Genomic DNA, 25,480 nt, shown 5'->3' with positions numbered 1-25,480 from the left:
TTTAAATACCACGCCCTATACCCGATTCAGATGACTCGCCTTCAGAGTTTACGACACCAAAGGGCGCAATACGGCCAAAAAGAGGATTTTTTCACCCCCTAAAGTCAGCTTTATTAGCAAAGTGCACCGGTACAAATGACAACAGGGGCAATATAGACATATTAAAGAAATACGCAGCGACGGAGGTTTATTAAATTAAAGTACTAGTAGGCCTATAGTAGGCTACTAATAGTAATAGTAATAGTTATAAACTCAAACAAGTTCACTGAAAATTTTACATTTGGAGCACGGACTTAGAAGTTTTCACAGCTTTTTGGTTGAAGGAGGTAAACAATGTTTTAAAGTAAGTTTTAATTCCAAAAGAAGAGGAATTTCTCAGAGGCGGAAAGTGAAACGCTGACGTCCAACAGCTGCAACACAGTAAACTAGTTTTGTTTGGCAGCATAAAAAGAGAAAAAGAAGGAAATCAGTGGTGCTTTCAGCAAAGTAGCGGACCATTAAACTCCCGGCGAGGTTTGAGTAATTACCTGGTGATATATAAAGCCTACTAATCTATATAATATCCGAATATTGCTATTATTATGATGGAGATATATTATTCTCCTCTTTACATTTACTAATAATGATGTCCTAGTCAGAGGAGTGTGTGGCAGCGCTGATTGGAAATGTTTCTATTCGGGCAGCACCACTGGTGAAGGAGACGCTGACGCTCTGGTGTCGGAGCTGGATAACAGTAAACAGCAGAAGCCAACAACATTTTATAGCCTAGGCTAGTATTTTGTTTAAAGAATTTCACGATCGCAGGGTGTATTTATTTTTGGATGATGTTTAAATGATACATTATGTAGTCTAAACATGTTTTGCTTTGTCACCATTCAAAATCAAAACACCACAGAGTTTTATCAGCTCCAGGCATAGATACAATAGTCTAAGATCAAATCTCTGACTAAGACGTGTGGACGTCACGCTGACTCAAATTTGCGTACACGAGCTGAGAGCAGACGTGAGATCTGATCGTGCCCTCTGCTCACGTCCAAATTGATAAAAGCCGAGGTTTGCGTAGAAATGATCTTACGCCCACTTTCTCACGTACGCTCGTTTGATAAATGAGGGCCATTGTTTTACATTGTATTATTGAATTTAATTTATACTTACTGTCTATTTAGATTCAATCGGTTGCTGATACCGTTAGGTTACTCTGTCTGTCTGTCTGTCCAATACATCGCACAATCTCAGATTTGGCTTAGAAAACTGTCATATGTAGGGTCCCTTTAAATACTCTGTTTTATGGTCTCACTCGCGGTGTCGGTCAAAATTCACTTCCCAGCATGCATTTCACTCCAAAGGGGGAGTGGTTATTTTTTCTTTGTTAATCTCTTTTTCTCTTTTTAGGGTTAAACAGATAAAAATGTACATAAAGATTCTCCAACAAGTTACAGAACGATTAAAAACTAAAGTTTCTTTCATAACCATAATTCATGTCTCATGTTTAACAAAAGATTAAAAGGGGAATTTTACAACTAAAGACCACTGACTGGAAATAAAACATTAATAATATACATAAATAATATATATAAATTATATATATATAAATTATATATAGAGTGAGTTTTTTTTTTACAACTTTAGGATTTTTTCATATTGAAAACATTGACATCATTGGTTAAGCATTTTTTACAAAAGTTCTGACGTTTTGTTTCTTTTGGTTTCGTTAAACAAGTTTTTGATCCATAAAAAAACATAAAAAGTAAAAATAAAAAATAAAGCATATTTAACTAAAATAAAAATGTGGAAACTTCATAATCAGACAATGTCCAAAAATTATTACTGAGCTGAATGTTGAACTATTGTTCTTTAAACTCAATAATAATAATAATAATAACCCTGCGACCCGAGTGTGGATAAGCCGGGTAAGGATAATGAATGAATGAATGAATGAATGAATGAATAATAATAATAATAATAATAATAATAATAATAATAGTAATAATAATAATAATAATAATGGAGGTTACGTGAACTCAGACTCGTCTCTCATCTCTGTCTGTCCTCTCTGTCGGTCCTCTCTGCTGACGTCTCTGAGTCAATATTTGAACTCTGGTTAACCATCAATCAGCTGGACAACATCTCACCAACAGTCTATCTCCACAGGAGACACAGAGACAATCACAGACAACAGGAGACAGTGAGACAATCGGAGACAATCGGAGACAGTGAGATAATCAGAGACATCAAGAGACAGTGACAGACACCTGGAGACAGTGAGAGACACCTGGAGACAGAGAGAGACACCTGGAGATAGTGAGAGACAGTGAGAGACACCTGGAGACAGTGAGAGACAACAGGTTCGTCTGACTGAAGGTTCGTCTGACTGAAGTTGAGATGGACAGCTGATGTCTTTTAGACGCTAGAGGACATGTTTATGTTGTCCTCTGAATGAAAGTCTGTCTCTGCTGTACAAGGGACATTTTAGGACATCTGATAACAGAGGACAACTTCCTGTCTGTCTCTGTCCACAGAAGGACGGACATGTCGCCGTCCACAGCTGTGACATCTCTCTGCACCGTCCTCACCTGCTCCGCCCTGATCCAGTGTTCAGGTGAGACAAGTGTCCCTGTCCCTCCGTCCCCTCAGTGTCCCTGTTCCTCTGTCCCCTCAGTGTCTGGCCCTCTGTCCCCTCAGTGTCCCTGTTCCTCTGTCCCCTCAGTGTCTGGCCCTCTGTCCCCTCAGTGTCCCTGTTCCTCTGTCCCCTCAGTGTCTGGCCCTCTGTCCTGTCAGTGTCTCCTTCTGTCCCCTCAGTGTCCGTCACTCTGTCCCTCAGTGTCCCTGTCCTCTGTCCCTCAGTCTTCCTGCAGCAGCCGGTGGCAGTTCAAGTCTTGTCATCCCGGCGGCGGCGTGCGAACGCGGGTCTGGAGGAGCTGTTCCCTGGAGACCTGGAGAGGGAATGTAACGAGGAGGTCTGCTCCCAGGAGGAGGCGGCCGAGATCTTCCAGACCACCGAGAAGACGGTAAGACGTGTCCAACCTGAGCTCAGGACCTGCAGGAGGTCCGACCTGAGCTCAGGACCTGTAGGAGGTCCGACCTGAGGCTCAGAACCTGAAGGAGGTCCAACCTGAGCTCAGGACCTGTGAGGTCTGAAGCTGTTCTATGTTCTTATGTGGTCTCATTAACTCTCAGTGTCTCGTCCCTCAGATGGAGTTCTGGTTCAAATATACAAGTGAGTATTCAGACCTGATTAAACTCTAGACCTGATAAAACTCCAGACCTGATTAAACTCTAGACCTGATTTAACTTCAAACCTGAAGAAACTCCAAACCTGATTAAACTCCAGACCTGATTAAACTCCAAACCTGATTAAAGTCCAGACCTGATTAAACTGTAGACCTAATTAAACTCTAGACCTGATTAAACTCCAAACCTGATTAAACTCTAGACCTAATTAAACTCTAGACCTAATTAAACTCTAGACCTGATTAGAAGAAGAAAAAGAAGAAGAAGAAGAAGAAGAAGATTACTTTATTAATCCCACAATGGGGAAATTCAACCTCTGCATTTAACCCATCCTTTTTTACACACAATTGAACACACCATGTTTAGGAGCAGTGGGCAGCACATTACTGCGCCCGGATTAAACTCCAGACCTGATTAAACTCTAGACCTGATTAAACTCTAGACCTGATTTAAACAGAATTCAGCTTGTGATGTGTTCGAGTGTCCCTCCTGTGTGTCGTAGATCTGAACCCTTGTCGTACCAACCCCTGTCTGAACGGAGGGATGTGCACGATGGACCGCGGAGACTTCCTGTGTCTCTGTACTCCTCAGTACCACGGCAAGACCTGCGACTCAGGTAATCACCTGTAAATACTTATATACACTGTGACTCAGGTAAACACCTGCAAACACCTGTGACTCAGGTAAACATCTGTAACACCTGTAAACACCTGTAACACCTGTAAAGAACTGTGACTCAGGTAAACACCTGTAATTCGGGACTCTCCTATGTGCAGTGGTGTCGGCGTGTCGCTATAGAAACGGCGGCTGCATGCAGTACTGCAGGGACCTGCCAGGGGGCGCTGGCGTCCTGTGCGGCTGTGCTGAAGGGTTTCACCTGGAGACGGACGGACTCACCTGCTCCCACGCCGGTCAGCACCATGACGAGGAGTCACAGCTGTGAGATTTATTGTTTCTGACAGATTGTTTCCGTTACAGCCGCATTCCCGTGCGGCCGCCAGGACCACCAGCTGCGTCTGTACGGAGCTCGCTCTCTGTGGAGCGACTCGGACACGCTCAACGTCACCGCCGACACGGACGTCATGTTGGAGGACAACAGCACAGACAGCTGGGCAGCAAACGCAACATCTGGACAGAGAGAAGCGAACGAGACGGAGATGGGGGTGGAGCCGAGGGAGGGGGCGGAGACTCGGATCGTGGGAGGAGTCCTGGAGAAACTAGGAGGGAGTCCCTGGCAGGTGATGAGACATTAAATCCGTTAATTTGACACGAATGAAGAAGCTGCTTTAGTTTATATTTTAACAAGACTATTTTAAACGGTCACAGTGCCATCAGGACAAAATCAGATACAATTCTGCAGCCCAGACTCATGCTGTCAAACCTGCTGGAGGGTATTGCGGCACCGCAGAACCAGAACCAGAACCAGAACCAGAACAGGCCTGAGCTGCAGACTGTCAGATCTGCTATAGTAAAACAAGACGTTTTCTAAAGGGAGTCTGGTGCAGTCACACTGTCATCCACAGGGGGCGCCAAACTCAACACAGCATCAATGTCTCCTTTAATGATAATAATGATATGAAATAACCCCATCTCTAAACCTGTGTGTGTGTGTGTGTGTGTGTGTGTGTGTGTGTGTGTGTGTGTGCAGGTTCTGCTCCGCAGGTCTAATGGTTTTGGTTTCTGTGGGGGGACTCTGGTCTCTGACCGCTGGGTGGTCTCTGCTGCTCACTGCATGGAGGAGACTCCAGACCACGTTACTATAGGTGTGTGTGTGTGTGCGTGCAGGTGTATGTATGTGTGTGTGTGTGCAAGTGTATGTGTGTGCGTGTGGTGTATGTGTGTGTGTGTGTGTGGTGTATGTGTGTGTGTGTGTGTGTGTGTGTGTGTGTGTGTGTGTGTGTGGTGTATGTGTGTGGTGAATGTGTGTGTGTGTGTGTGTGTGTGTGGTGCAGGTGTGTGTGTGAGTGAGTGAGTGTTAACAGGTGTAATGTGTGTGTGCAGGTGACTATGATAAGCGGCGTCCTGATCCAGGTGAGCAGGTGATAAAGGTGCAGCAGGTGTTCGTCCACCCTCACTTCCACTCCTTCACCTTTGACAGCGACCTCGCTCTGCTGCTGCTCGCCGAGCCCGTCACCCGGAGCGCCACCGCCATCCCCGCCTGCCTCCCCGACCGCCACCTGGCCACATACCTGCTGCAGGTGACCTCAGCTCCAACACCTAACCTGCTGTCAGGATGCCACAGCTGACCGTGTGTGTGTGTGTGTGTCTGTGTGTGTGTGCAGGAGGAGAACCGCGGCGTGGTGACGGGTTGGGGTCTCACACGCTTCCTGGGCAAGTCGTCCCGTTTCCTTAGGAAGGTGACGCTACCGGTGGTCAGCCACCAGGACTGTACCGCCTCCACCCAGCAGGTACACACACACACACACACACACACGCACACACACACAAAACAGGCCATGTTAGAAACAAACTTGTTTTAATGGCGTGTGTGTGTGTGTGTGTGTGTGTGTGTGCGTGCGTGCAGGTGGTCACAGACAACATGTTCTGTGCTGGCTACCTGGACGTGTCGATGGACGCCTGCAGCGGGGACAGCGGGGGGCCGTTCGTGGTCAACTACAGGGGTACCTGGTTCCTGACCGGCGTGGTCAGCTGGGGGGAGCGCTGCGCCGCCAGGGGGAAGTATGGCGTCTACACCCGCCTGGGGAACTTCCTGACCTGGATCAGAGACACCATGGAGAACCAGAACCTGAACCTGAACAGCACCGCCAGCAGCAGACCCTGACCCGCCACACACACATTCAGAGTGGAATGTATTATAATTAATATGATATATGTGATGTACATGTTGAATGTAATGAAATGATCGAAGCTCTCTGATGAGCTTCTCTCGTAAACATCTTCAGATTCATAAAATGCAAAAAGTGTTTATTTCAGTTCATACTTGTTATTAATTGACAGGAGTGTAAAATAATGTATAAGAGGTACATCATAATGTTTAAATATATATAAAACAGTTTTCATTGTGGCTTCCATTTGTTCTGTAAAGACAACATAACAGGAGTGTAACAAAGCATTCTGGGTTACAACATGAGTCCAGGTCTTTGTGGAAATATTCATAAAATGCGAAAGTGTCCGAGACGTAAACAAGCCGTCTGTCTCTGCCGTCCCTCACCACCAGGGGGTGGCCTGCAGCTGCGTCTGGATCCACTGCACATATTTGGACACTCGGGTGTAGACCCCATAGACCCTCTGGCTGCCGCAGTCCTCGGGCCCCCCCCAGGACACCAGCCCGAACACCACCCAGCTGCTGCTGACCCCGTCCTGCATCACGAACGCCCCCCCACTGTCCCCCAGGCAGGTGTCCCGGCCACCCTGGAAGAACCCAGCGCAGAACATGTTGTCGGTGATGTTGTAGCTGACGGATCGCGAGGCGTAACTCGCCTGACACTCGTCTTGAGAAACCACCGGCAGCTTCACGTACTGCAGGAGGTCAGAGGTCATGCCGGGGTCAGAGGTCAGCGTGAAGGGGTCACCGGAGGTCGACACGTTCAGGTTGGAGATTCCCCAACCGGCAACGACCCCGAGAGAGTTCGGGAGGGGAGAGGGAGGGTCGTCCTGAGGAACAGACAACATTTACAGTTAAAGGCTTTAAAATATATAGATTACAGCAGTTACTACTGTTACTACTGATACTACTGTTACTGCTGTCACTACTGTTACTACTGTTACTGCTGTCACTGCTGTTACTACTGTTACTGCTGTTACTACTGATACTGCTGTTACTACTGATACTACTGTTACCAGGGGCGTCACTAGGTTTTAAGGACGGGGGGGCTTAGCCCCCAGGAGATGCACAGGATGTGAGCGAGCGTTTAATTTCACAAACAGTTAACAAAAACTGAGAAACTGCTTTTCCACTTTTTGGACAGATTTAACAGAGATACTTTACTGTGTAAATGTTTTAGGCCACCATTACATTTTTAACACAGTACAACAACAAACACAGGAAGTACTGTATGTTTACAGCATTAACAACAACAAAAAAAGAAAAAATCCACATAGCTACAGTGCCATATTCAACCAATGCTTCTTATTCATTAAGAGCCCACATGTATTATCGAAAACTGTATGCAAAAAAAAGAGCACTGTGTTCTCACAAAGTACACCATTTTAAAATAACATGGCTACAATTGGCAGTTACTTGGTGGGTGGAAGCATCAAAGAATGTCGTCTGTTTTTAAGGGTGGCAAAGGCGTCTATCACTCTATTGTGATTTAGGTGCTGAAGTGCCTCTTTTTCAATTGACATGACTGCAAGACTGTGAAGTCTTTTCTGACCCATTGTTTGACGTAGCCAGGAGTGCAGCCGACGCAGTGCACTAAAGGACCTTTCACACGAGCAGCTGCTTACAGGCACTGTTAGGGCAACTTGGATGGTTGCCTTCAGAGAGGGAAACATGTCTGAATCAAGAAGGTTGTGCACAGTCAACATATCTTTGGGTGAACATCCAGCCTCTGTTTTCCGGGCAAGAAAGTTTCTGGCCACCAAAACCCCTCTGTTTTCAGGTCAATGCTGTAGTGTTTTGCAAGTTCATTCAAGTGTGATTCACTCAAGAAGTTCTCAGACTTAGGACTGCATGCCTGTATGCCTCTTAGTAGCCCTGCATCTACACTGCAAAATCTTTGCTCGAGCTCACTAACCATCCTATCCACACAAGGGAAAAGTAACTCTTTTCATTGGGTCTGAGTTGTTCAATTCAGTTCGTGCCCCTGCAGTTGTCTCCAGCACAAAATCATCCATTTTCCTCTGTTTATGCCTTGTTCTGGCACCTTGTTCAGGGATACTGTGGGTGTGGCACAGGGCTTTGGTTCTCTCATAAAGCTCTGTGGCAAATGCATCTGTGCGTTTGCCCTTAAGTGTGTCACACACTGCTTGTTTGCAGATCAAAGCTTCTGCCAGGTCTAAAGTCTCTTTCTGAAGGAGCTTGTGGAGTCCTTCAGTTACAGACAGAAGTGACTGAAACATCAGTAGTGCATAGACTGCTGAGAACTTATAGAGCTTTGCTCTGAGACCAACAGCTATAGGGGATCTAATAGCAGAAAGGCACTCCAAAATGGCAGACAATGTGTCAAGAACTGCACTGATTGACCGCAACTGACATGCCCAGCGAGTGTTTGAAAGTTGCACAAGCTCAACTGTTGTCAATCCAAGCCTTGTCTGAGCCTCCATGAACTTATGATGATTCACTAGGGAGGTGCTGAAGAAAGAGTAAACACACTCCAACAAGCTGAAAAGCTCCACAGCCTCTGGGATGGCCTTGCAAGTATGGCACAGAACCAGGTTGAGTTCATGAGCATAACAATGCACATAGATAGCTTCAGGATGGAGTCTTCTAAAGTGTGCTTGTACACCTCCAGTGGTCCCACTCATGACAGCTGCACCATCATATGTTTGTGCTACACACTTAAGCTCTGCAAGACCATTGTTTTGAATCTGCTGCTGCAGCTCATTTGCAATGGACTGGGCATCAAATGATTTCATCTCTGCAAGTGCTAGGAAACGTTCCTTCACTGCCCCGTCTGACACATACCTGACACAAACAGCTAACTGCTCTGATTTGAAATCTCTTGCCTCATCTGCCATGATGGCATAGATTTTGGACTTTGTCATTTCAGATACAATGACACTTGTCACTTCCTGGGCACAACAGTCAATCATCTCATTCTGGGAGGTTGCTGAGATATACTGAGCATTTGATGGAGGGTTATGTTTTTGAAGAAAAGGATCAAATTCCTTTAAAAGCTCCATGCATGCAAGAAAATTCCCTCTGTTTGTGCTGTCTTTTCCTTCATCATGGCCACGAAAAGGGAGTCCCTGTCTCCCTAACATAGAAGTGACTGCAACAATTCGCCTGAGATATTCTCTTCTCTCTACTATCTCACTCACATTTGCAGATGCTATCATCTGTGCAACGTCTCCCTGTTTTCTAGTTGCCTGGTAGCTTTTCCATGCAACAACACTGTTCTTATGTGTTTTTGCAATCTCATGTTTGCCAAAGATGATTAAAGCTTTCTTCCAGTTCTTGCAACCACTACTGACCAAACTATCATGTTTGATGTTTTTGCCAAACACTCTACATGGGAAGCAGAAAGCTGTATTCTGGTTGACTGAATATTCTACCCAGTTGTGCTTTTCAAACCAGCTGTGGTGAAATGCTCGCTTCTGTGTACCAAAACTTTCTTGTGGGTAGGTCTTCAGCTTTGCCTGTCTGGGCCCTGTGTCTTTGTCACCTAAATCAAACCCTGTAGTGGCGTGAGATGCTGCAGCTGCTTCATCAATTTCCCTCTCTTGGTCTGTTTGCTCTCCTTCTCTCTCTGTAATATCTTGATCATCCCCTGCCTCTTGATCCATCTCTGGATCCCCTTGCTCTCTCTGCCTTGACCTTGCCTGTTGATCTTTTTCTCCCTCTGCATCTCGTTCTGCCTGACCCTTCAAGATACATTAAAACAAAATGAATTGAATTAATATCTGATCAACAAAGAGGCTAATGAGTGACTTTCACTCACAACACAATAATTGTTTACTCCCAAATATTTTGAAGTCACACCAGAATACATTTTCGGCACATATGTGACTAAAATGGTTGTGATTTCAAGCCCTGAAAAATATTACTTAATTACATAAATTACAGTTATATTAAGGTACTCTTGAAAATATTTGGGCCAGGTTAATTTGGCTTATATATCTCTCTGTTGGCTATCTCCACTTTCCAATCATTACTCTCCTAAATAAAATATCAAGTTAAATAAGTCTTATATGATGCACTTGCACTGAAATGTTTCATATTTCATATTCATATTGAGTTCCATAAAATTACAAGACTGTCTGCATCACAAATGACTCTATCCTGTGAAATCCTTTAGACTCACCTTTCCAGTACTAGAGGTTTCTCCCCTCTCACTCTCTCTGCTCCTCTGCCCTGACTCCTACAGGTCAATGGGGGTGGTGGAGTGATTATTATTAGTGTATCATTATTATTAGGGACCGAGCACTAACGGTGAGAGGGACAACGTACAGGAAGTCAACCATCTTGGATTGAATATTGCACTTGTCATCGTTTTTCGCCATTTCCAGGTCGCATACTTTTACGAACTCCTCCCACAGATTTTATCCAATTGACTTCAAACTTGGTCAGTACCATCACAACGACTTTGGGATCAAAAGTTGTATAAAGCTTAACCGACGGTCACACTATGTGGGCGTGGCATGGCGGCAAAATATGGCGTCTCGCCATAAAACACGAGATCGTTATAACTTTCCCATTCTATGTCCCATCTGCTCCAAAATTCTCATGCTTCATCACAGTCCAGCCCTTAACACTTCTAAATAACAATATTTCAAAAAGCCCCGCCCCTTATGCTTTATCCACGCTCCTTTTCATAAAATGACCACGTTGCATACTTTACATAACTCCTCTGACAGATTTCACCCCATTGACTTCAAACTTGGTCAGTACCATCACAAGGGCTTTGGGATCAAAAGTTGTATAAATCTTTACTGCCTGTCACACTATGTGGGCGTGGCATGGCGGCAAAATATGGCGTCTCGCCATCTAACACCAGACTGCATAACTTGACCATACATTGTCCAATCCGTCCCAAATTTCACACACGTGATAAGGGTCCAGCCATAAACACATCCACATGTCAATATTGACACACAGTCATAGCACCCCCTGCAGGCAACAGCAAGTCACATGTTTTTCACCTAGCCCAGTAGTAGGTTTCACATAGACACACGAAATTTGGTACACATGTGCTTCATGTGGAGACGCACCAAAAAGCCTCCTGGACCCATACCCTCAAACGTACAGGAAGTCGGCCATCTTGGATTGAATATCGCACTTGTCATCATTTTTCGCCATTTCCAGGTCGCATACTTTTACGAACTCCTCCTACAGATTTTATCCAATTGACTTCAAACTTGGTCAGTACCATCACAACGACTTTGGGATCAAAAGTTGTATAAAGCTTTACCGATGGTCACACTATGTGGGCGTGGCATGGCGGCAAAATATGGCGTCTCGCCATAAAACACGAGATCGTTATAACTTTCCCATTCTATGTCCCATCTGCTCCAAAATTCTCATGCTTCATCACAGTCCAGCCCTTAACACTTCTAAATAACAATATTTCAAAAAGCCCCGCCCCTTATGCTTTATCCACACTCCTTTTCATAAAATGACCACGTTGCATACTTTACATAACTCCTCTGACAGATTTCACCCCATTGACTTCAAACTTGGTCAGTACCATCACAAGGGCTTTGGGATCAAAAGTTGTATAAATCTTTACTGCCTGTCACACTATGTGGGCGTGGCATGGCGGCAAAATATGGCGTCTCGCCATCTAACACCAGACTGCATAACTTGACCATACATTGTCCAATCCGTCCCAAATTTCACACACGTGATTAGGGTCCAGCCCGGAACACACCCACATGTCAATAATGACACACAGTCATAGCGCCCCCTGCTGGCTACAGGAAGTAACATGTTATACACCAACCCCGAGCACAGTGGTAGGAGACATGCAATTTGGTACGCATAGGGACTGAGCCAACAGCGCCGCGTCCGACGTGCCCTCACCCGACGCCGCCTCCCCCGACGGCTCCACTCTGCGAGGGCCCGTTCAGTACTGCGCGCAGTCCTAGTTATTATTATTATTATTATTATCATTCTTATTGTCATTATTATTATTATTATCCACATAATCATACGTGAATGAGCTCAGCTCCTGTCTGATGCTGGAGCTGATGCTCCAGAAGGGAGTCAGAAGGGGGAAGTATATGGTAAAAAAGAGTGCACACCTAACTCTATAATCAACCAGGACCTTCACAGTGCATTTCAGACTCACTAGCTAGCTAAGTAGCAGTGTTCTTTTAGAGCTGAAATGTAACTTTTGACCGCAAAACAACAAAGGTAAGGTTTTCAAAATGTGTCAAACAGGGAGCATTTGGTAATTACATGGGACTTTCTGCTGTTAGCTGGGGGGCTTGAGCTAACTTATTGTTACTATCAGCAGTGATGAATACTTACTGTCTTGAAAAAAAATCGTATATCCATTCTTCCACATTCGTTCACGTTCTCCTAATGCTACTCTAGTTGCTTCTGCATGCTCCGCTCACACATGCTGCAGGTACCCAGGTAGAGAGTGCAACCTGGAAAACGTGGACTGGATTTCTGGGATGTGGGTGTGCTCTATAGGAACAAGTGGAATGGATTGGATAAAGACGCACTGACTCGGACTCTCTACCCTCCGCTATGAAGTGAAGGGAAACTAAGATTTATGATCTTATTTAAGTTGATAATGACTGGTTATATGATTATTTATTTGAACTCATATTCTGGCCACATTATATTGAATTTGGGCTGAAGCCCCCCTAAAATAGGCCTAATGACGCCACTGACTGTTACTGTTACCACTGATACTACTGTCACTACTGACACTACTGTTACTAGTGTTACTGCTGTTACTACTGTCACTTCTGTCACTACTGTCACTACTGTCACCGCTGTTACAGCTTTTACCGCTTTTACCGCTGTTACCGCTGTAACTAGTGTAATTAGTGACTACTAGTAATTACTAGTGTAATTAGTGACTAATGTCACTAATGTAACTAATGTAACTACTGTTACTGCCGTCACTACCGTCACTACTGTTACTGCTGTTACATGGCTTTAAAATATAAAGAGACACAGTTATCAAAAAGCTTTCTTAAAAAGTCATAAAAGTAAAAAAAAACATTTAAGTCGTAGCACTGGCACTTTTACATTAGTACTTTACAATAGGAGTATACAGTAGCAGTATACAGTTGTATATAGTAGCAGTATACAGTAGTGTGCAGTAGTAGTATGCAGTAGCAGTATACAGTAACAGTATACAGTGGTATATAGTAGTAGTGTACAGTAGCAGTGTACAGTAGTAGTGTACAGTAGCAGTGTAAAGAAGCAGTATACAGTAGCAGTATACAGTAGTAGTGTACAGTAGAAGAATACAGTAACAGTACCGGTCCCGGTGCTGCCGGCAGACAGACGGGTCTGATGAGCTCGGTGAACTGCAGCGCCCCCTTCAGTTTCAGCAGAGCGATGTCGTTGTTGTAGTTGTTGGGTTGGAAGTTCGGATGAAGGAAAATTTCCTCCACAGAAAGATTAGTGCCCGACCGCTTGTCTGCAGCGTCGTGGAGTCCCAGGAACACCTGGACACGGGCACTGGTTATACTGGTAAACTTGGTTACACTGGTTACACTGATTAGACTGATTAGATTGGTTACACTGGTTATACTGGTTACACTGGTAAGTTACATTGGTTACTCTAGTTACACTGGTTACACTGATGACACTGGTAACACTGGTTACATTGGTAACACTGGTTACACTGGTAACACTGGTATCACTGGTTACGCTCATAACACTGGTTATACTGGTGACACTGGTTACACTGGAAACATTAGTTACACTGTTTAGTTACATTGGTTAGACTGATAAGTTACTCCGGTTACACTGGTTAGTTACACTGGTTATACTGGTTAGTTACACTGGTTAGTTACATGTGTTAGACTGATCAGTTACACTGATTGGTTACATTGGTCAGTTACATTGGTTAGTTACACTGGTTAGTTATATTGGTTATACTGGTTAGTTACTCGGGTTAGTTACTCTGGTAACACTGGTTAGTTATATTGGATAGACTGATTAGTTTCTCAGGTTACACTGGTTAGTTACATTTGTTGGACTGATTAGTTACACTGGTTAGTTACATTTATTAGACTGGTTAGTTACACTGGTTACACTGGTTAGACTGGTTGGAGTTTATAACCTGTCCTGCCACCAGGGGGCGCTCCATGCGTTTTGGCCTCCATCTTTACCTACACACTGGTACAGACCTTGACGTGTTCAGGGGACACAGGGACAACGCTGGTGTCCCTCCGCTGGGACCTCAGGACGTGGGCGGCCGTCAAGACCCAGGACTCGGACAGCAGGGCTCCAGAGCCGAACCAGCGGTCCTCTGGGACCCGGGACAGATCCTCCACGCTGAGCAGAACCTGCCAGGGGAACAGGCCGGGCTCGGCACCGCGACCGCCCACGATCCGCTTCACCTGAGGGGGCAGCGAGCGGGACGGCCGGCCGCAGGCTGGACGGGGACACAGACTGTCTCAGTACTACTTCAAAACATGAGACGTCTCTGTGGGACAGCATTTATTCATTTTATTCATAAGAGTTGTAAAAGTCAGTGTCACCTGGCAGACAGGTGGGCAGTCTGGTCCCTGATTCTGGACTGACCCAGTCCCCACTCGGCCCACAGCTGAAGGAACCTACACACAGAGACAGACAGACAGACAGATGGATGGGTCATGTTTGAGGTCCTGAAGGTTGATGAGTTCACAGGAAGTGTTTGAGTCTCTTACTGTTGCTGTTGTTGTTCTGGAGGGAATCGAACCTGCAGACGAACCAAACCGTCGACCCAAACACCGTGCTGTTGTCATGACTACCAAACACCACGTCAGCCATGGCGACCGCCGGCGGATTTCCACAATCCACCACTGAGGAGAGAGAGAGGACCAATCAGCTGTCAGTGAGAGAGAGAGAGAAGACCAATCAGCCGTCAAAAAGAAAGGAAGAGGACCAATCAGCTGAGAAGACGACGGTGAAGAGTTAACGTGATGAAGACTGAACTGGTCTCAGGTGGACTCTGGTGGACTGTAAGTGTGGATGTGATGCAGATCACCTGATTGATGTAAGTTTTGTCTGGATTAACTAAAAGATTGTGATGTGGACGATAAATTATATAACTTATTAATAGTCTGAATGAATTAGTAATCAAATCAAAATTACTTTATTTATCCCCGAGGGGAAATTCAGTTAGTCTGGTAGAATCTATGGAAGAATGAGACAGCCTGATGGTTGTAGGAGCGAAGGATCTTTGGTATCTCTCCGTCCTGCAATGGAGAGAGAGGAGCCGTCCACTGCTGTTTTTTGGTCCTGAAAGGTTTTGTGTAGCCGATGATCCGGGTATTTCAGGATGGCCTCGAACATCTTGACAGGTCATCTCTCCACCACCTCCTCCAGTGTGTCCTACTTGGCTCCAACCACAGAACCAGCTCTTTAGACCAGTCTGTCCAACCGCCTTGCATCTCTGTGTCTGATGCTGCCTCCCCAGCAGACTGCAGCATAAAACAACACACTACCACCACAGACTGATAAAAAAAATCTGCAGCATCTTACTACAGATGTCAAGAGATCTGAGCTTCCTTAAGAAAAAGAGGTGGCTCTGCCCCTTTTTGTTGAGAGCGTCTGTGTTTAGGGACCAGTCCAACTTATTATCCAGGTATACACCTAGGTACTTATAACTTGGCACCACCTCAATGTCCACCCCACAGGTATTCACTGGCTGAAGAGGGGGCTTGAGCCAGAACAGTCCCTTGTGGAGCCCCCTTTACTACTCATTAATGTCCAACAAACACAGTTCCCCAACCTGACATACTATGGTCTTCCTGTCACTTAATCTGTGATCCAGGAGATGAAGAAAGGATCCACTCCCATCTCTGTGAGCTTGTTTTTGAGTTTGTTGGGTTGGATGGTGTTGAATGCACTCGGAAAATCAAAGAACATGATTCTCACATAAGCACCAGTTCCCTCCAGATGAGCAAGGGCACGGTAAAGCATGTAGAGGACAGCATCGTTCACTCTGATGTCTTCATGATGTGAGAAGTGAGGGATACTGGTCTATAGTCATTAATTTCAGCTGGACATTTTATTTTTGGTACCGGCACAACACAGGAAATTTTCCACAGTGCCGACACTCGCCCCAACTGTAGACTAAGGTTGAAGATCTTGTGGAGAGGTTGACACAGTTGGGCAGCACAGTCCTTGAGCAGCCTTGGACACACACCATCTGGGCCAGCAGCCTTCCCAGAGCAAAGTCTTCCCAGTTCCAACCTCACTCCCATCTCTGAGACAGACAAGGGTGGAGGCTCAGGTGTAAGAGGGGGTGGATGCTGTTTTGGAGATGTACACATGTTGAAGAGGAGGAGGAGGAGGAGGAGGAGCAGCAGCATTGGCATTGGGTGAGGTCGCTGTATTGAATCAGGCTGTTTTAATATATATATATATATATATATATATATATATATATGCAATTTTATATATATATACGGGTGCACATAACTGGTACGCAGGTACGCATGCGCGACAAAAATCAGGAATGCGTAATGCCACTTGTGTTATTACCGCGCTTTTGCGTACTTTACAGTCTCTCCTCTAAACTTACACACGACTGTTGCTTGCCAACTACTACCAGAGATGTCCAAAAAGAAACAGACCACAGTGAGCAGCTTCTTTGGCGTTTCACCACCTACAAAGAAACGCCAACTGGAGCGAGAGCCGAAAAAAATACTATTTTCGGAAAAGTGGCTACAAAATGTGCAGTGGCTTGAAGCTACCGATGAGCGCACTGAAATGTGGTGCAAGATTTGCCGCACACATCCACATCTAGCAGACAAAGCAGGTGTGTTTTATAAAGGCTCCAAGACTTACAACCATCCTTTATTTAGCAAACATGAAAAGAGCAAGGAACACGCTAATGTGGCGCTAGCCATTGCTAATAAGCAAGCTAGCCGAGAAGAAATAGCCAGTCGTCCACTTACCAGATGGCGAGACAAGCTGACTGAAGAACAACGGCAAGCTCTGTTTAATATTTTTCTCCTGGCCTTCCATACAGCCAAACACGCACGTCCCATGTCTTCATTTTCTGAGGATATTCCTTTACTGAAGCGGCTAGGAGTTAATGTCGGAGGTGCATATCATTCACGTGAATGGGGGACACGGATTATGCAGAGCATCGCTCACACCATCAGCCGGGAATTACGAGCAAAGTTGCAGTCTGCTGATTTTTCGGGGCTGGATCTGAAGACATCACAAAAACTGAGCAGGAAATTGTTTACATTGTGTCTGTGTCCAGCAACGGAGAGTTTACGTCGGACTTTGTTGGATTAATTGAACTGTGTGCTGACCGAACCGCGGAGGCAATAACAGATGGACTTGTGAGACTTTTCCAGGACACCGGCTTGGATGACTGGACAACAAAGTTGGTCGATGTGTGCACAGACGGGGCAGCTGTCAACATCAGTGTGTACAACAGCGTAGTGCCAAAACTACGGGGACTTGCTGCGGTTGGAGACTCCCTTGTGCATATTCTGTGCACTGCACACACGCTGGAGAATTGCACAAAATCAGCTGATCGCAACGTTCCATACTGTGAGATATTCAATCGCTCTGTGGTCAGGCTGCTGCAGTTTTATTTACAAAAAGGTGGCGCAAAAAAAAATGCTGCACTGAAGAAGCTATGTGAAGAAAATGGGATCTCCTTTGTGAAACTGGGTAAGTTTCATAATATCAAGTGGACTGCATGGAGGCATGAAATACTGTTAAAAGTATCAAGACTATTGCTAGCCATTAAAATGCAATTGGCTACAAGTGATAACAATGACTTGCAGCATATCTGCACAGAGCGTTTTCAGTGCTTTCTGTCACACATGCTTGACATTGGCAACATTCTGAAGACCACATCAATTAGATTTCAGAAGGAAAAGCTGACCATTGGAGAATGTAAGGATGAACTCATGGTGGCAATTGGACAGTTCACACTTCTGCTTGATGGTGAAGGCCACAGGGCACTCACTTTTTCTAATGCCAATGCTGACAGAGACAAGACAAACTTACTCAGGGGGTTGATTGAAGAGTTTGAAATCAGATATGACTCCCTCAAGTCATGTGATAATTTCTTAGTATTTGATCCTTCAACATGGCCTCAGGAAATGCAAGACCTCCACAGTTTTGGAAACACAACAGTTCACAGCATTCTCAAGAAATATGAGGCCACCTTGCAACTTGACAAAGACATCACTTCTGTGTACGACTTGGTCCAAATAGTAAATACAAGTGACCCAGATGCTTACTCCAACATCAACAAGGTGGTTAAGCTGTTTCTTACACTGCCTTTGAGCAGTGCAGCTTGTGAGAGAGGATTCTCACATCTGAACATAATAAAAACCAAGTACAGATCTCGTCTGTCACATGCTCATCTCTCAGCCCTGATGCACATTCACCTGTCAAAGCAGACCACAGAGACATTTGACCCAAAGCCAGCTGTTGACCTGTGGATGGAGACAGCTAACAGGAGTCTCAACCAAGGACAGGGAGTTGCATCTGCAGCAGCTTCATCATCTACCATGCAGGAAGCTGAAGCAGAGGACAATGTGGGCGACACTGCGGAGGACAGTGAGGAAGACTTTTAAGACTTATTATATATGAGGTGAGTACCAAACACCATCTCCTGTTACTCACCTGAGTAACTCACTGAAAAAGTGATGTGCACCGCTGTATATATGTATATATATATAAATTACTCTTTTTCACAGTACTATATACAATACAAATTCTTTTTAAATATGTATGTTCTGATTGATTGTTTCTATGTTAGAATGAATCATGTGATCAACTGACAGATGAAACATTAATTAATTAATTAATTAAACATGTTTGATGAAATGAACAAAGATTTCTATTGAATATGAGATATGAACTATAATAATAATAATAATAATAATAATAAAGGCGTACCTCTAGGTGTTCAGCAGCAGACTCTTTGTGTCTTTACATTATTATTGAATGGACCTGATCTCACTCATCTTCAGATTATCAATAATAATGCTTGTTTCACAGAAACAACTGCAGGAACAGTTTCCATTTGTTTTATTAGAAAATTATTTAAAACTTCTGACAACACATGAACTGTTTCTCTATCAGCCAATAAGAATCAGTGTCTGAATTAATCTCAACTGTGATTGATGCTGGAGAGAGACTGCCTCCTCCTCCCAGAGTCTGTTTCTACAGGGAGAGACAGAAAACACAAAATGTAACTCACTGACTCTGACCTCTGTTACTACTACTGTTACTACTGCTACTGTTAATGCTGTTACTACTGTTACTACTGCTACTGTTAATGCTGTAACTACTGTTACTACTGTTAATGCTGTTACTACTGTTAATGTTACTACTGTTACTACTGTTGCTGCTGTTACTGCTGTTACTACTGCTACTACTGCTATGTTACTAATTGCACTACTGATACTGCTGTTCAAATCAATCAATAAATCACCTAAATAAAATAAGAGTGTCTAATAATCATGTCTGCCACTGATCTGTTATTTTGTGTTTGTGATTATGTGACATGACATGATATGATCTATTTACTGATATAATGATCACATTATCTGCATGACTATTAAGGTGATATTAATATTACTATAAAGGGGATCTAATGTATTGCAAAAATATGTGATAAAATATGTTTATGTTCGAAAAATATAAAGGACAGAATAATAGAACTTGTTAAGTAAAAGAAAAGAAGAAAGAACACTTCAGTTTCAATTAAATCATCAGAAATCAGTTTGTTCTTACTCTGACACTGAGGAGGACCGCCGCTCCACGAGCCGTCAGACCCACAGGCCACCTGGTAGTGGTCCAGACTGTTCCCGTCCTGAACCACAGGGACACAGAGATACAGGGAGAGACAGTGAGACACAAAGAGATGAAGGGACACAAGAACACAGGGAGACACAGGAAGGGACAGGGAGACACAAAGACACAGTTACTATGGGCAGTAACAGCAGTAGTCCAGGAAGTGTGTGTACCTTCAGCAGCTTGTATCCAGGTAAACAGGTGAACAGGACGTGGTCTCTGAAGGAGTATTCTGATTGGACGGGGGTCAGCACAGCGTTGGGCGGAGTTTCAGGTGCCGGACATTTACTTCCTGTCACATCAAAAGAAAAGAAAAACAGCGTCTCACTGCTGTCACAGTGTGTAGTATAAAGTGTGTATCTACCTGTAGAGGTGTCAGTGTGCAGTATAGTGTGTATCTACCTGTAGAGGTGTATGAGAGGCTCCAGCCCAGGTTCTCCCCTGAGTTGTCGCTGTGGAAGAGGACCGTGGCTTCGTTGCTGTCGGTCTGGATCTCGCCGGGTGAACGAACTCCGCAGAACGGACCGAACTCTCTGCCTCCCGCCGTGATCTGACATACACACACAGCTGATTAGAGACACACACAGGTGAGTGTCTGCAGGTATGAGTGTGTGCCGTCCTCACCTTGACGTGGTCGTAGGGGCAGCGGACGTCGGGGTGGTCCTCCACGTCGAATCGGGGGTCGAAAAGGAGGCGGAGCCTGAAGCCCAGCTCCACCTCGATCCGGTACGAGCAGTCGGAGCTCTTCGGGTATGGAGACGGGAAATCTACGGAGCTCAGGATGCCGGAACGTTCCCTGAAAACACCGCCACTGCACTCCACTGACACACACACACACACACACACACACACACACTAGATATAAAGGGATTGACATGCACACACAGTACTATAAATACAAATTGATAGTCACCTTTAAGTATCTGACGAGTTTTTATACACATTTTTGGTGTATTTCAGTCAAGTGTGTGTGTGTGTGTGTGTGTGTGTGTGTGTGTGTGTGTGTGTGTTCAGTATCTGGACTCTAACCTCTGTTTGACTGATAGCAGCTACTGACTGGTGGCAAATATTTACATTTTCTGCATGTTTCTGTGTGGAGGAGGCTCACACACACACACACACACACACACTTCACTAAAATACACTAAAAATGTGTATAAAAACTTGTCAGATACTGTCAGAGAAAAAAGTTAGAGTCAGTTATATGAAATAAAGTTTGTGTTCTGGTGAAAACATGAATAATAAATAATGTTTAAAGGGTTAAGAGAAACACTTTGAGATCAGCTGCTGGAATCCAGAGAAACATTTTAATCTGCAAAGCTGTAACATGCAGCCGAGTACTGCTGTGTATAAGTACTTTATCATGAAGTACTGCTGTGTATAGGTACCTTATCATGAAATACTGCTGTGTATAAGTACTGTATCATGAAGTACTGCTGTGTATAAGTACTGTATCATAAAGTACTGCTGTGTATAAGTACTTTAACATGAAGTACTGCTGTGTATAAGTACCGTATCATAACATACTGCGGTGTATAGGTACTGTATCATGAAGTACTGCTGTGTATAAGTACTGTATCATGAAGTACTGCTGTGTATAAGTACTTTATCATGAAGTACTGCTGTGTATAAGTACTGTATCCTGCTGACATGTGATGACCTGTGATGACATCATCAGCTCACCTCTGCAGGTGCGGTTGTCGGAGTGCAGCTGGTAACCATAGCGACAGGAGCAGTAGTATCCTCCGATGTAGTTGTGACAGAAATGATCACAAAGCAGATCTTCATCTGAGCGCTCGCTGCACTCATCCACGTCTGAGAGAAAGACAGAGTCAACCAAACCATTCTAGGATCCAGAGAGAAAGACCAGATCCTGACTGATCTCAGTCTGATCTGACTGATCTCTGACTGATTCCTGACTGATCTCCGACTGATCTCTGACTGATCTGACTAATCTCTGGCTGATATCAGTCAGATCTCAGTCTGATCTGACTGATCTCTGACTGATTTGACTAATATCTAACTGATCTCTGACTGATCTCTGACTGATCCCTGACTGATATCTGACTGATATCTGACTGATATCTGACTGATCTCTGACTGATCTCAGTCTGATCTGACTGATTTCTGACTGATCTCTGACTGATCTGACTGATCTCTGGAGGATCTCTGACTGATCTCAGTCTGATCTGACTGATCTCTGACTGATCCCCTGACTGATCTCTGACTGATCTGACTGATCTCTGACTGATCTCTGACTGATCTCAGTCTGATCTGACTGATCTCGGACTGATCTGTGACTGATCCCTGACTGATCTCTGACTGATCTCAGTCTGATCTGACTGATCTCGGACTGATCTGTGACTGATCTGTGACTGATCATGCTGTGGATCTGATCAGCTGGTTGAACTTGTGTTGGGCTGCAGCTGCTCACATGTTTGTGTCTCAACTAAGTGGTGCTGCATGTTTCTGTTATCTACAGACGTGTTCACTGTTATAAACATGACTGAACAGAAACCAGACCCACTTCCTGTCAGGTTGTTGTTCTGAACTAAAGTCCAGTGATTCTGTCAAAACTTCTAATTTCTGTTTGTTGGTAAGGAAACATGTTTTAGTTTTCTCTTCTCTCTTTACCTGAAACTACAAACTCATTAAATATGTCTTTGCATTTATGTTTTTTTGTTTTTGACGGTGAATTCATCTGGCTGTCCAGATTTTGGCGGCGGTGGCGGCGGTGTGGCGGCAGCTCACCCACGGCGCTGTAGTGAGCCATGAAGCCGGCATAGCGCTCTTCATTGGAGAAGTCGGAGGAGAAGAGCAGCGACAGAGAGTTCCTGGGAGACGTGATGAGCTGCTGAGGAACCGACTCCGTGTCCGTCTGCTCCCGACCACAGAACAGAGCAAGAACCTCGCCCTCCGCCTCCACCTGCACAACACAACACACACACACACAGACTCACAGCTCTACTCAACACAACACAACACAACACAGAACAGAGCCAGAACCTCGCCCTCCGCCTCCACCTGCACACAGACACAACACAACACAACACAACACAACACAACTCAACAAAACACCACATGGGGACTCACAACACAACACAACACAACACAACACAACACAACACAACACAACTCTACTCTACTCTACTCTACTCTACTCTACTCTACTCTACTCTACTCTACTCTACTCTACTCTACTCTACTCTACTCTACTCTACTCAACACAACACAACACAACACAGAATAGAGCCAGAACCTCACCCTCCACCTGCACAACACACACAGGGACTCACAGCTCTACTCAACACAACACAACACAACTCGACACAACACAACATAGAATAGAACAGAGGCAGAACCTCGCCCTCAGCCTCCACCTGCACACAGCACAACCCAACCCAACACAACACCACACAGGGACTCACAACACTATTCTACTCAACACAACACAGAGCCAGAACCTCGCACTCCGCCTCCACCTGCACACAGCTGGAGCCGAGAGGCGGGTTCACCTGGACAGGTCTCAGACTGTCACAGACACATAGAGACACACACACACGCAAACTCAAAGAATGGGGGGTTCCTTCTGTTAGCTGCATGTTAACAGGCTTATACTGACAGACAAGTGTGTGTGTGTGTGTGTGTGTGTGTGTGTGTTTGTGTTTGTGTGTTGGTGTGTGTGTGTTGGTGTGTGTGTGTGTGTGTGTGTGTGTGTAGAGCAGTGCATTGTGGGAAATCAGTCAGCTGGTCTTTTGTGTGTTGCAGCTGCTTGTTGTCGAGGACAGGTTGCCGCGGCGCTCAGTGACATCATTTGAATAAGAATGTGTGTGTGTGTTTGTGTGGCAGTAATTTCAGAAAATAAAAGCCTCGTTGATTGTTATAGATTTTCTGAAATGTGTAAAATAATTGTTGTTGTTGGTTAGTTTTAACTGAATGTAAACATTCTCTGAACTTTGATTATAACTGTATTATTCATATATCACAGCCGTGAGTTTTTACCGTTTAGTTAGTGATTACCCATGATGCTTTGGCTCACCTGGACGTAGTCGTACTCACACAGGTAGGACGGCTCCAGGTCGAAGTGGCTGAAGGACAGACGCACCTGGAAGCCATCGGGAACGCTGACATTCCAGCGGAGCACTGTGTCTCCAGGGTACGGCTCCGGGAAGTTAGGAGACATCAGGCTGCCGAACGGCTCAGAGAGCAGCTGGACGCCGCCCGCCACCAAGGGCGCCAACGACACTGTCGTCATGGACACCAGCCACACCAACACCCTGAGATTCAGATCATCGTCGTCATCATTATTATTATTATTATTACTATAATTATTATTATTATCACCATCATCATCATCATTATTATAATCATCATCATTATCATCGCTATTAATAATACTATTATTATCATTGTTATCATTAATTATTATGAATTATTGCCAACACCCTGACATTTTCATATTCCAACTAATATTGTTATTGTTATTATTTGTATAAATAAAAATATTGATGATTATGGTTGTTATTATAATTTTTGTTATTATTACCAACACCCTAACATATTCATATTCCAATTAATATTGTTCTTGTTAATAACAATAGCAATATTATCAAGATTAAGATAACAACAACAATAATATTTTCCCAAAACAAAAACAAACGTAAGCAACAAACAGAATTATATTATTCTGAAGGAGAATGAACTCTAATAATGTGATTTATTTATATTTTTACGGTTTTGATTAATTTTGTTTTTTTCGAAACTTTTGTTTTACATAATAATATAATATAATAATAAAAATAATAATTATAATATTATAATGAAGCGCTGATCCTGTTATTGATCACTGATCAGCTGACTGACCTCATGCTGCAGACTTCCTTTCAGCTCGCGCCTCCGGATCCTTCTGAGCTCGCGGAGCTCCGGACTGAACTCTTTACGTGTGACGTGTCCGAGGAGCTCTACGTCATCACGTCAGGTCTTCGAGGGGCGGGGCGTCGGCGGAGAAATATTCCGTGCTATTTTATAGTCTATGGTGCTGCTGCAGTAAAAGTACTCAAACGTATTTAAAGTAAAAAGATTTTATGCAGTTTAAGTCAAAATAAAATAAATAATAAATAATAAATTCAGACTTTCATAGTTTATAACTCACTAGTTTATATATTTCCTTCATTTATCTCTTTTTATTTCCATTATAAAATATAAAGAGCTGGGAAATAAATATTATGGAATAAATAAAAGTAGTTCTTTGAAACATTGACGCTTATTTAGCCTACATATTTATTGCCTCATTTATTTATTTAACATTAATGTCACGTTAGTATTATAACATGTAAAAAGTAAAAACAAAGTACTTGAGTAAAGTATTTACCGTGTAAATAAACAAACAAACAAACAAACAACTAAATACATAAGTAAAGTAGGCCTATTTACTATGCATTCTGGGAAATAAACAAATAAATAAGTAAACAAACAAACAACTCAATGAATAAGTAAAGTATATACTGTGTACTCTGGGAAATAAACAAATAAACTAACTAACTAACAACTAAATAATAAATAAATAAATAAATAAATAAATAAATAAATAAAGTATTTACTGTGTACTCTGGAAAATAAATAAATAAATAAAGTTTAGTTGTTATTTTATTTTGAACGGCCCCGGGGGTC

The 25,480-nt window shown here is 43.9% G+C and overlaps 2 protein-coding genes across 4 annotated transcripts; one reads left to right on the top strand and one right to left on the bottom strand.

Moving 5' to 3' along the window:
* Nucleotides 1-2,120: 2,120 nt before the first annotated feature.
* On the top strand, nt 2,121-6,200 carry LOC131970258 (coagulation factor X). 2 transcript variants are annotated; one of them, XM_059331613.1, is made up of 11 exons: nt 2,121-2,345; nt 2,520-2,599; nt 2,845-3,008; nt 3,193-3,217; nt 3,734-3,847; nt 4,008-4,142; nt 4,210-4,469; nt 4,880-4,994; nt 5,233-5,429; nt 5,514-5,639; nt 5,756-6,200. In XM_059331613.1, exons 2-11 carry the CDS (start codon nt 2,530-2,532, stop codon nt 6,011-6,013), a joined length of 1,464 nt encoding a protein of 487 aa, XP_059187596.1. In that variant the 5' UTR covers nt 2,121-2,345; nt 2,520-2,529; the 3' UTR covers nt 6,014-6,200. The 2 variants fall into 2 exon arrangements, with proteins under 2 accessions (XP_059187596.1, XP_059187594.1); XM_059331611.1 differs by having other exon boundaries at nt 2,121-2,361.
* Nucleotides 6,170-24,748, bottom strand: masp1 (MBL associated serine protease 1). Of its 2 annotated transcripts, XM_059331592.1 has the most exons (13): nt 24,674-24,748; nt 23,850-24,087; nt 22,562-22,736; nt 21,494-21,625; nt 20,435-20,631; nt 20,213-20,360; nt 19,984-20,102; nt 19,751-19,829; nt 14,698-14,832; nt 14,530-14,604; nt 14,176-14,423; nt 13,300-13,488; nt 6,171-6,846 (listed from the first exon to the last, which is right to left on the bottom strand). In XM_059331592.1, the coding sequence occupies exons 1-13, from the start codon at nt 24,676-24,678 to the stop codon at nt 6,400-6,402; spliced, it is 2,187 nt and encodes a 728-aa protein (XP_059187575.1). In that variant the 5' UTR covers nt 24,679-24,748; the 3' UTR covers nt 6,171-6,399. The 2 variants fall into 2 exon arrangements, with proteins under 2 accessions (XP_059187576.1, XP_059187575.1); XM_059331593.1 differs by lacking the exon at nt 13,300-13,488 and having other exon boundaries at nt 6,170-6,846.
* Between the last annotated feature and the right edge of the window lie 732 nt (nt 24,749-25,480).

This window comes from Centropristis striata, chromosome 4 (assembly GCF_030273125.1).
Source record: "Centropristis striata isolate RG_2023a ecotype Rhode Island chromosome 4, C.striata_1.0, whole genome shotgun sequence".
NCBI classification, from domain to species: Eukaryota; Metazoa; Chordata; class Actinopteri; order Perciformes; family Serranidae; genus Centropristis; species Centropristis striata.
This window is presented reverse-complemented; position numbering and strand designations above follow the sequence as displayed.